The following is a 12,632-nucleotide window of genomic DNA, read 5'->3' as shown; positions in this document are numbered from 1 at the left end:
CCAAGCTCGACCTTCAAACGCAAACCGCAGAAACTGACGGTGGCGAGGAAGAGTGGAGACATGGAAATACTCGTCCATCAGTTCTAATGCTGCAGACCAACCCAGAGGACGAACGCACCGGAGGATGCACTTCTGCGTGAGCATTCTAAACGGCAGCTTGTGCAGACAGTGGTTCAAAACGCGCAGATCTAGGATTGGCCGTGACCCACCGCTCTTTTTGGGCATGATGAAGTGTGGGCTGTAAAACCCGCTCTCCATCTCGGCTGGAGGGAGCGGCTCGATTGCATCCTTCGCCAGGAGGACAGCAATCTCCTCTTGCAAGACAGGGGCAGACAGGGGGCTGACCCTGGTGAATACACGCTCGTGACTTTGGGGGCCGTTTCCCAAACTGAATCGCATAGCCGCGTCTGATTGTGCATATGAGCCACCGCGAAGAGCTGGCTCGCGCTAACCAGGCAGGCAGAGCTCTCGCTAATGGACTCATCGCTAAAATCGGTGACGTACCAGCAGTGGGGCAGCGCGGAGTGGGTGTGCTGATCCGGGAAGCGGGCAGGTCCCACGGAAGAGCTGGAGGTGAGAGATTTGCTCTCACTCCGCACCCGAGCTCTGGAGGGGAGGCTCGAGGGATGGGAGAAAGGAGACCGTCCTCCCAGCGCTCATGAGCCACTGGTGAAACGCACCAAATCTGCAAGCTAGAAAGCATAGCGTCCCAGACTGGCAGATTTCGGGCTGTCACATCCGGGGAAGTGGAAAAGTGCTCTTTCATGATGTTTTCATGGCAGTAAAAAGTGCCGTAGGAAATGGGGCCCCGCCCTCCAGCGGGGAAAGAGCAAGTTCCCTCTTCTCCAGATGGCCTGCCCCAGGGATGCTTCGCGGTCCATTGCCGGACTTAGCGGCATTCTGGGCTAGGGGGCTGCCTGCTTCCGAATTGCTCGGCGCGCTCGCTTCGCCAGAGGCGTGTGCGGGGGCGGTGCAGCTCTCGTAGGCGGGCGCCTTCGGCGAGGAGCAGGTATGAATGGCAAGGCGGGCGGAGCGGGCTTACGGACCGCCGATAAGACATCACCCATCAGACTGCTCTCTCACTGCCTCGAATTCCTGGGTGAATTCACAGACGGTGTCGTCGAACATGCCAGCTTGGGATATGGGGAAGTCAAGAAAGCGGACTTTGTTGACTTCGCGCATATCAGCTGGGAGTGGCGCTCCTGGATCACTAGTGTGGACATCGTCCTCCCCAACGCACACGCTTAGTCAGTGGCGATGCAAAGCTCATAAGCCTGGGTTGGACCCACCCTCGTGCAGCTTGGCCAACGCCTGTGCTTGGTAGCGCTGGTAGGTGGCTATTGCATGCAAGGCAGAAGCAGCCTGGCCCGCAGCCTTGTAAGCTCTAGCTTCGAGGGAGGCAGATAACTTACAGGCTTTGGATGGAAGACGAGGCGGACCCCGCCAAGAAGAGGCGCCGCGCGGATTAACCGCCATCGCGCACTCAACCTGAAGAATCCCCACATACCCCCTGGCCGTTCCACCGTCAAGAGCCCGAGTGCCCGCTGCAGAACAGGGCACAACTGGGGTGGTTTGCCCTTTTGCAAAGGCTAGCCGCATTCTTTACTGCGCAACAGTCATGGCATTGCAATGACGACATGAACTGCTCGCGAGCAGCGCATCAACATGCTGGACCCCTCAGACATGCAAATCAGTGCTCGTGCCCATCATCCGAGGACAGGAAACCACCGCATCCAGAAACGCACAGTCGGAGCGCCGTCCTGAAAAGGACGTGCTGCACGACTGTGTTGCTCTTTCTGTGAAGTTTGCAACTTTATACGCACCGCTCTGGAGGACCGGACTCAAAGAACGCCAGGCAAGGGAGAAACCCAGCTCGACCGTCTGCCGCTGCGTGTACACACTCTGGACTGGGAGAATGCTCTCGTTCACTCGGAATCGCTGGATCACAGCAGGAGGAACCATCATCGACTCGATCAGAAAGTCTCTAAAGCGAAAATAATGGCGTTTGTTCGCTCCAGGTGTGCTTATATGCTGGGATAATTGGCAATGAAGCACACCTGTGCAAGCTTACGCTGCTAATTCATTGCATTCATTGGCCCGTTTAATACTCTTTCAGACAAGCGGCTTCTGAACCGAATCCTTCCCATACTTGGATTTTCAATATCAAATCCACTGTATAGCACTGAAGTTCCCCAACCAAAGGGGAACCCTAGTTAATAATAATAATAATCCTCGTCATTATCATCATCATCATAATTATATTATTAATATTATTATTAAAGTAGGATTTTTTTATTTCCTAAAAAATACATTTTAAATTTAATTTCTTAATAAATTGCCTTGTCTATTTATTTATATGATTTATATATGATATTAGAAAACGTGTTAGCTTTTGTAGGTGATTTCATGTTAAATTAGAATCAATTAACTGGCTGACAGAAAGTCTGTGTGCATATACCTCATTTTTAACTTAAGTGAAGTTTTTAAACTAATTTCGAGAGGAGCACGTGATATAATTGACTGCAGCTGGCCACCTATCTACACTCATTAGTTAGCCAATCAGATCTATCCTAACTCACAGTAAGTAGCCTAGCTAGATATTACTCCCTTATCTTCGTTTTCCGAAGAAGCTAATGACAGGTCCACTCCAGCACCTCCAAAAATTTACTCACAGGACAAACCGGATCCTCAACATATCCTACTATTCTTCAACTACAATACCACACCACAAGCTCCTGCCACACCCCCTATCCCCATCAGACAATATACCCGCAAACACTCTGCCTCCCCGGGGCATCAAGGAAAGGATTAAAAAGCAATATTGGATTTGGACACATTGCAGCAATCATTAATTCTAAACACAAATTAAACTAATCTCCCGGACAATAAAGCAACTCTTGGACTTCCACCTCACCTCTTCCAGCCTGCAGCTCCCGATTCCAGTGCACACTCCAGTCCTCCTCTTCCAGCGATCCTAACCACCTACGGGCTACGTACCCCGCCCCTCCACCTTGCGTACTCCTGCTTTTTCCCCTCTCATTTTTACACACTTGCAGCTACTGCAGACAAGTGCTAAGTCTAGTGAAAACAGAAATTACTTGTCAACTTTTGTCAATTTGTTTATGCTTTTAGTGAATTACGTTTGCAAACTGACCTAATTTTCTGAATTTCTCATTCCAGGTTTTGTCTATTGGATCACAGCCGATCTCGGCGCTCCCTTTCCATAACCTCACTAGCCGTCCACCAACGCTGAACCAGAAATCACAGAGCAATTCCCCGTTAAGCACATTCATATCAGCCTTACTGAAATGGGCATTAGAACGTTTCTAAAAATGTCTAATAAAGGCTCTTTCATCTCCTCATAATTCTGCCTTTTTCAGCATTAACAGCATGATTCTGCCTAATGAAGATGCTTTAAATTATCACCTTATAAACCAAGCAATCTCTCTAATCTAGACAGCTGCAACGCTCGGTTGCAATCAACATTACACCCGCCTTCCTATGTAACCCGATTTCTGGCATTAACCCGAGGTCACAATTATATTTCGTAGTCCGTTTAACATTCGGATGCAGAAGTAGCACACACATTTATGCCTTAAAATGGTCCGCTGGATTCTCGCCAATAACTACACCGTTTGCATGTAATTCATCTACTAGAAGTTTCCCGTTTCTCTCTCCCTAATATCCTCCAGCTAAATTTAGTGACCGGTTTTCTAATATTTGCATTCCCATCGCGGAAGAACCTCCAGCTTAAGCACTCTATAGAATTCTTAAGCATCAATTTGGAGTGACAGAATTTCAAGCATCCATAGGCTACTTGGATAAATCGACAAACTAGTCCCCTTTTATATTATGTAAGAAAGATCACGCTAAGCACAAACTGCTCTCCATCTTAGAACATCAAACACACATGCGCACTATCCCGCAGGGATGCCTTTTCGTCACTCACCTACTTCATCTCGCAGCATCAATCTCCGGAGTAGAAGAGAAATGATCTAAATCCGATCTTGGCCGTAGCAAACTCGGCCTGAAGGGCGTCGCACACCGGAGGCGCCGACGGCGCGGTGACGCGGCGCGCTTACGACAGGGGATAGAGGGCTAATGCACACCAGTCACACGCATTCATACGCTATCAAAAAATAAACTAATCAAATGTACAAATAGCGCTCCGCAGCGCGGCAGAATACGAAGTGTCCAGAATTGTGGCTGGGTACTACGGACAGCCGCATTGTCTTCCATAGTATTTATTTCCTTCTTATGGAAGTCAATGGTTACAGGTTTTCAGCTTTCTTCAAAATGTTGTCTTTAGTGTTTAACACGGGAGTCACCAACCTCCATGAAACAGAGCTACTTCTTGGGAACCGATTAACGGGGAGGGCTACCAGTTTGATAAACACTTCTCAAATAACAATTTGCTCAATTTACTTTTAATTATAATTTAGGTTTGGTAATAATTAATAATATTCATCCATGTGAAGATGCTGATCACAAAAGTTCTCACAAAGTTACCAACAATGAGTTAACAGGGTAGGAAATACCCTGTAATTAACACATCAATGTGCAACACTTTATTCTTATATATCTTTGCAAATATTTACATTTTTAAATGATTACTTCTATATTAGAGAAAGCTTACTAGTAAGTGGCGCTATGGTGAGCTATTTTTAGAACAGGCCTGTGAGCAACACACAAGATCAAGACCATGTTTGGTGACCCCTGGTTTAACAGAAGAAAGAAATTCATAAAGGTTTGTAACCATCAGGTGGCGCTTAAAGCATGTGACCTGCCTTATGCTTTCCTTCCTTAAGCGCTGGAATAGAAGCCATTCATTTATTAGCTATCCAATTCCATCCTCAGTATATCCTTTTTACACAGATGCTGCCCCCTCTGTGGGGTATATTATCAGGGCCGCCGACGCGCTTCTAACAGGCGATATAGTGGAGAAATTAATAGTCTGCCTCCAATATTCTCATGCACAGTTACAACGAAGTTGCCGTTTACTGCACTAATAAAGGGCGTTATCATTAACCTGCTTTAAGGCGGCTCTCCATCGCTACATTCTGAATTAAAAAAAAAATGTATTAATTAATTAATAAAAAAAAAAAAAAATATATATATATATATATATATATATATATATATATATATATATATATATATATATATATATGTATAAATAAATAAATTTAAGAAAATTATAATAATCATAAATAATAATAATAATAAATAAAAATTTAATTCTAACTGTTCTACATGTTCCTAGTTGCATAGGAAATCGCTGACTCTCTTTTTGTTTTGCTTTATTTTCAGAAACAGGTATCAGAAGCAGAGCCGCAGCTGACCCCATCTCTCCTTTTAAGATGATAATCCCATAACCACAGCATACACAATTTGCATCAACATTCATTTATACATTTTAAGTTGCCCCAGAACACCTCATCAGTTGATCACTGCTCAACATATCCACACATTCCATTTCCCACACAACACCTCATTTCTGTTTTCCCCGCCTACAATCAGTCTATACGGCACATGCTTGCATTCTACAAACACATTCAAGACAACTCCAAGAGCTATTTAAGTGGAATAAAATTCTTCCACAAACTCATGTACGGCTCCATTTCTGATTCTACTGCTAATTCACAAACCAGCCTTATTAAAGGCATTCAGAATCCCCCCCCCCCCCCCCCCCCCCCATATACCAGATTGCCCATCACACACACAACATACTCTCCAAATGCATAGCACAATCAGAAAAGGCTACCTATCCTTTTATACAGACCACACTCTAGATGCAATGTATATTCTCATCTTTTTCGGATTTCTCAGATATTCTGAATTTACAGTAACACCAAATTTCGATCCCGCTATCCACCCACCATCACAGATACGACCTTGATTGACGAGGAAACAATTTCCTTTCTCATCAAGCAAAGTAAACAGATCAATCCAGAAAAGGAAATTGCATCTTCATATTCAATATTCCCTCCTCCACAAGCCCCTTCCAAATACTCCTAGCTTCATACACTATAGGAAAACACTAAGCGCAAGTCCCCTAGCCCCCTTTTCACACCAACTCTGCTCGGGTTCCCGCAGGAACCTGCTTCACCCTTTGCTCCAAGGAGCCCTCTTTACATTTCCTTTTTCAAATAACTATATCCAGCAGCCAGATATAGCATTTCAAGCCTTTTGGGGAGTTTCTTCGAATACACGGCTGCTGTCCCTAGCTTCATGCATTTGGGGAGCTCTCGAGAACCACCTGATCTCGTACTCCCCTCACATGCTCTATGGACCTGGCGGGAGCCCTGGGCTCAACTATCTCCGAGCTTAGGGTTCTCTCCCGGGACAGCATGCCAAACCTGCTAACAGTTGTCAAGCAATATCTAAGTGTGAACTCTTGAAGTGAAGTTTTTAAACTAATTTCGAGAGGAGCATGTGATATAATTGACTGCAGCTGGCCACCTATCTACACTCATTAGTTAGCCAATCAGATCTATCCTAACTCACTATAAGTAGCCTAGCTAGATATTACTCCCTTATCTTCAATTTCCGAAGAAAAAAAAAATCCACCCCCTTTCTCCTCCTTTTTTCCTTTAAAAAGGGGAGCTCTCGAGAACCACCTGATCTCGTACTCCCCTCACATGCTCTATGGACCTGGCAGGAGCCCTGGGCTCAACTATCTCCGAGCTCTGGGTTCTCTCCCGGGACAGCATGCCAAACCTGCTAACAGTTGTCAAGCAATATCTAAGTGTGAACTCTTGAAATGCTGTTTTGCAATTTTGCAGTTTACATCTTGTAATTTATATTGTGCTTTTCAGTTCTCAATTAAATTCCATGGCCAAAACAAGGTATTTCTGTACCTTAGTCAATGGTATGGCCATTTTTAATTTCTGACAGCAATGAAAATGAACATATAACATTTGCTACTGTTCAGATGACGGTTGAGATGACAAAACAGCTTTTTAGAATTTTAAAATGTATTTTTAGAATGATTAAATCTATCATGATCAGGAAAGACTTTTATAAATTCAGAATTGTATTAATTCTGTTGCGGAACTAGCGAATGTGCGACACACAGTCCAATAAATTATAAAAAACTAAATTTTAAAATAGATGATATATCTGAATCTGAGGTTTTGAACATTATAGACTCACTTAGAACTTCAAAACTAAAAGACACTTATGGATTAGATTCTGTGTTTTAAAACATACAAGGATATAGCTGGCCCCTTTCACCCATCTAATAAATCTTTCAATTACATAAGGTATATACACAGATGCTTGGAATAGTGACACCAATTTTAAAAGCTGACGAGCAAACAAATGTACAAAACTATTGGCCGGTTAGTATTGCCTACAGTTGTCAAAGTAGCAGCGAAATGGGTAGTAATGCAATTGATTGCCTACTTGAATGTGGGACATAAATCTTTACATCTAATGGAGTTTGGATTTAGAGCTTATCACTCAACCGAATCTGCTAATTGTTATCTTATAGAGTATATGAAATCCAAACTTGACAGAGGTGGAGTTATACAGTAGGAGTTTTTTTTTTTCTTTTTTTTAGATTTAAAAAGGACATTTGACAGTAAATTATGAAGTTTTCCTTTCAAAGCTCACTCCTTTTAAATTTTTATCAGAGGTGATTATGTGGATGACTTCATATCTAACAAATAGGAAACAATGTGTGCGCTTTGGTAATAGTTAATCAGTATACAGAATCAGTAATTGTGGAGTACCTTTAGGATACATTTTGGGCCCTATCCTGTTTAGTCTGTATAAATGACCTCCCACAAGTCTTTCCTATTAATATTCAGATGTATGCTGATGACACATATCTACTGTATATGTGCATATTGGTTGTTTGAATCATATATTAATTTGAGTACAAGTAAAACGGTTTGTATGTTTTTTCACAATCATTCACAGTTACCCATCATGTTGATGTATTTGTTAAAGGAGAAAAGCTCAGGGTTGTCTCTGATTTTAAATATTTAGGTCTAATTTAAGATTCACTACTGACATTCCAAAAGCATGGAATGAAGGTCACTTAAACTGTTAAATTTAATCTGGCCAACTTCAGGCATATACGACCTTAAATGACTAATGAAGAAGGAAAACTTTTTATGCACTCCATGATTTTTGTTTTAATTTTACAAAATGTCTTACTAGTTGGTCACACGCTCTTAAAATCTTAAAATCAGTTGAATCACTTTATAAACAGGCACTTAAAGTATTTGATCAGAAGTCTATTAGGTATCAGGATTGTAATATAATACAAAAACATTATTTATTGAGCTTTGATAATATAAAATATATGAAATGGATATGGTCCACCTCCATTATGTAAGTTTGTGACATGCAAAAATAATAATGGTCAAGCAATACGATCTGTTACCAGGGGAGACTGAGCTGTGCAGTTTAGACGTACAACTTTTGCACCATTAGTTTTCTCAGTTGGAGCCAGTCATTTTAGGAAGAACACACTTCCTATTGATTTGAGGGGTGTTACAAATTATTCAACATTTAAATACAAGTTAAAGAAATGGCTAAAAGTAAATCAAGTTTGTAATCATGTAGAAATATTTTGCCTTTACATTTTAAGAAATTCTTTTTACTTGTTTTATCCCTTTGTTTTTACTGTTTTTGTATGTGTGTAGATGTGCTTTTTGATTTTAGGTTGCCTTTTAACATCTGGCAGGGGGCAACTGATGACAATTAGCCCTTGTGGCTAACTCTGGCTTATTTACAGTTTTACTGTTTATTAATGAGCATTGTCCCTGTTAAAATAAATAAATTAAAATTCATTAGAACCTTTTTTTTGTTAATATAAAATGAAGTATACAGTAATACAGATTTATTGCTTATGTAAGTGAAAATGTAACTTGTAATAGTAGCATTTTAAGTCATTCATTGAGCTCATGCACAAACTACCTGTTTTCCAGCTGATATCCTACTCTGTTTGGTGGGCTCAAAATAACCTGGTGGAGACGGTTGAATGTCTTCTCCTCGGGAGAGATGAAGGAGATGATCGGGAACATGACCCCTTTTGGCAGGAAGACACAGAACCTCAGCCTTGTTCTATTGACTCTTGGGCTGAAGGCTGTGTGCCTGTGCTCCACACCTCCCAGTAACTCCACAGTGCTCTATTACAAGTATGAAAACATGCACTGTTGGTGTGTGGGAGTCAGAAGAAAATTGTATGACTTTCAGTTTTTAGCACTCCTTATTTTGGGTGACATTAGTCTGGTTTTTATTACCAGTTTGCAAAAAACTTGCAATATTTGCTAAATGTTGATGAAAGACTTTTAATTTCAGACAGAAGCTGTTTTGTTGTAGTTTTTAAAAATCCTGCAAAAAAAACACATGTACACAACAGTTTTCTGAATTGTCATAATATTTTTTTGAGCAGCAAATGATCATATTATAATGATTTCTGTTAATATGACACTAATGACTCTGCAGAAATGATTCGCCACAGGAATAAACTACAGTTTAAATATATTCATATATAAAACATTTAAATAAATCGAATTGTATATATCACAATATTGGTGTGCTTACTGTTTTTGGCATTTTATATTTACTGTATTCAGTCTTGCCCCACCAAGCAATATTGTGTTTAAGGTAAACTTGTCCAACTGCTCGTTAATACAAATTTCTAATCAGCCAATCACATTGCAGCAACTCAATTTAGGCATATGACATGGTCAAGATGATCTGCTGCAGTTCAAACCGAGCATCAGAATAGAGTGGAGGAACTATGACGTCACTTTGTAGGCTAATCGGCTGCTAGCATAAAACTGGTTCCCTTGTGAAGATCCCTATAGGATTTTCCCATAGGCTTTTCGAAGATTGCAAATAATAAGCTCTGTGTTCAAACACTGTTCATTACACTTACACGTTTTGTCCAGCCGGATAATCCTCACACGAAAATACAACTTTGAGCACTTTTGGATCTTAAATGCAAACGCAAGAGTTGAAAAGCTAACATTAGGCTATTAACGGACTACAGAGCCCTCGGGGCGCTCGTCTGTGACGTCAGCCCCACCTTGCAACAGACGACTTTTCAAGCTTATTTTCGGAGGCCAAAATGGCGTCTTGGTGGATAGTCGTGTGATTTTCGTTCTGGCGGTAGTAATAGTAATGTGATTAATATAGTATCTGCTTAATATAGTTTCTGCATTGTTGCACCGATTTTCTCTTAAATGGGAAGGAGAAGACGTGATTTAGCTAAAGTAATGGATGTCGAAGTTGGCGCAGAGGTTGAAGTCGGCCTGAGCAACAGGTTCAAGGCACTTGCTGATCACCCTGCTACCTTTGATCATGAGAAACTTGGTTTGGCGACACCCCTTCCTGCGAGTCCAGCAAAAAGTCCTCCATCTAAAAAATCCAAGAAGAAGCCTGAAACTAGTGGGGAGTTCACCAACATTTTGAATGCCATCCATACATTGTCTGTTAAACAGGACGCTACTTTACAAAAATTGACCGCTATTGAGACTTCGGCTGATGCTACAACGAAAGCCGTAGACAACCTGTCGTTGGAGGTGCATAAGCTTGTTTCTGATGTCAAGGAACACTCGGAAAAAAATTGCAAAATTGCAAGTGACATTACAGAGCTTCAGACTTCTGATAAGGATGTCAGATCTCGAATTGAGCAGCTTGAGAGATACAGTCGGCGCTGGTGTTTAAAAGTGCATGGGGTTCCCGAAACCAAGAATGAGAATCTACACTCTATTGTTTTGAATATTCTGGAATGTGTGGCACCTGACATTCGCGGCAAGCTCAGCGATGCATTAGATGTTATGCACCGTGTCGGGAGACGTAACCAGGACGGAGGTCAGCGAAGCATCATTATTAGGTTCTCTACAAGATCAATCCGAGACAACGCCTGGAAGGCGGCGAAGGACAACGCATATTTAAAAGAATCTTGCCTACGCATTTCAGAAGCATTGATTCCTGCAGATGCTGCTGCGCGTGCAAAGTTATGGCCAATCGTCAAAAAAGCAAGAGAGGAGGGTAAGAAAGCATCCTTCTCTGGTCCCTTTGCGTTCATTGATGAACAGAAGATTGAGGCCTCATAAACTGTAAATTGAATGAAGTCCGTGAGACTTTTTTCTCCCCTTAATTTGCATAATGCAGTTTAAATAAATTTTTTTACTGTTGCCGGTGGTTCTGCTGGGTTTTTTTTTTTTTTTTTTTTTGCACTGCATTGAATTCTCTTGTTTGTTATGTGTTCCTTTGAATTTTCTTCATTTATTCTAGCCTCTCCTAATGTTTGTGGTTTAAGAGATCATACGAAAAGCTTTATTTTTGTATTGTAAGCGTACTAATGCAGATTTTATTTTTGTCCAAGAAAGTCATTCTGTTGAGTCAGATAAAACATTTTGGCAAACGCAGTGGGGAAATGTGATTTATATGAGTCATGGTTCTAACCGTTCAGCTGGTACTTTAATTTTGACTCACAAATTTAGAGGTGACATTTTATTTCTATTATATCTTTAATATCTGATGAGGGTAGATGGATCGTCTTAGTTTGTAAAATCGAAAATGTGATTTTCATTTTGTGTAATGTTTATGGACACAACACAAGAAGCGCCAATGTATTTATGTTCAAACAATTGGGTACCAAACTTATTAATATTCAGAGGCGTTATATTAATGCTTATGTTATTATAGCTGGTGATTTTAATGAAACTCCAGATGACTTACAAGACAGATTTCCTTCCAGAACAACAACTAAAGCTGATAATATTATTTTATGGTTATGTGAAAATATTTCAGTTGTTGATGTATGGCGTTTTTTTTTAATAATGACAGGAGTGGCTTTACTTGGTCCAACAAATCTGGATCACTTAAGGCCAGAATTGATCTCTTTTTAGTTTCCCATGCTATTTTAAAAGATTTTTTTTTCTGTTAATCATCGCTTTTCTCCATTTACTGATCACATGTTAATTTATCTGGACCTTAAACAAAATAGGATGCCAAACAATACAAGAGGCTACTGGAAATTTAATAATCGCTTATTGGAAGACACCCCATTCAATGATTATGTATCTCAGCTGGCTAAGCGTACTTTAAGTAATATGGAAAAAGATCCTTGCTCTAGCTGGGAGCTTTTCAAATTTAAAGTTAGAGACTTTGCCATAAACAGGAGCAAACAAATTAAAAAAGAAAAAAATAATGAAGAATTTCAAATTATTTATAGATTAAGTGTGTTAAAGCAGAAAAATAATCTTAGTAAAGAAGATGAGATAGAATATAGCATTTGTGACATGAAAATTTTAAATATGTATTCAGAAATTGTTAAAGGTGCATTCATACGCTCTAGAGCTAAATGGATTGAAAAGGGCGAAAGAAATACTGATTACTTTTTTGCTCTTGAAAAAAGAAACAGAAAAAAATGTCTCTTTCTTCTTTAAAGGTTGATGGGGTTCTTTGTACAGATCCTAATATTATTTCATCCTTTGTATACAATTTCTATAAAAAATTATATACTTCTGAGTTTTCTCAAGAAAAATGTGATGGCTTCTTTGTATCTGTCCATGATAAAGTTCCTAATATTAGTGAGGATTTTAAGTTGCTATGTGACGCTGATATATCTATTGCTGAAATAGAAGGTGCATTAAGATCTT

At 40.6% G+C, this 12,632-nt stretch overlaps 1 protein-coding gene across 1 annotated transcript in view; it reads left to right on the top strand.

Moving 5' to 3' along the window:
• Window positions 1-9,546, top strand: part of c20h2orf81 (chromosome 20 C2orf81 homolog) — a 104,567-nt gene extending 95,021 nt beyond the window's left edge. Inside the window, exon 3 of the mRNA NM_001386385.1 lies at window positions 8,943-9,546. Coding sequence (NP_001373314.1) covers window positions 8,943-9,131 — 189 coding nt within the window. The 3' untranslated portion in view covers window positions 9,132-9,546. The remainder of the gene's footprint in view (window positions 1-8,942) is intronic.
• Window positions 9,547-12,632: the final 3,086 nt, after the last annotated feature.

Source organism: Danio rerio, chromosome 20 (assembly GCF_052040795.2).
Source record: "Danio rerio strain M-AB ecotype USA chromosome 20, GRCz13ab, whole genome shotgun sequence".
Classification (NCBI taxonomy): Eukaryota; Metazoa; Chordata; class Actinopteri; order Cypriniformes; family Danionidae; genus Danio; species Danio rerio.
The sequence above is the reverse complement of the archived record's forward strand: the minus strand, read 5'-3'. Positions and strand labels throughout refer to the sequence as shown.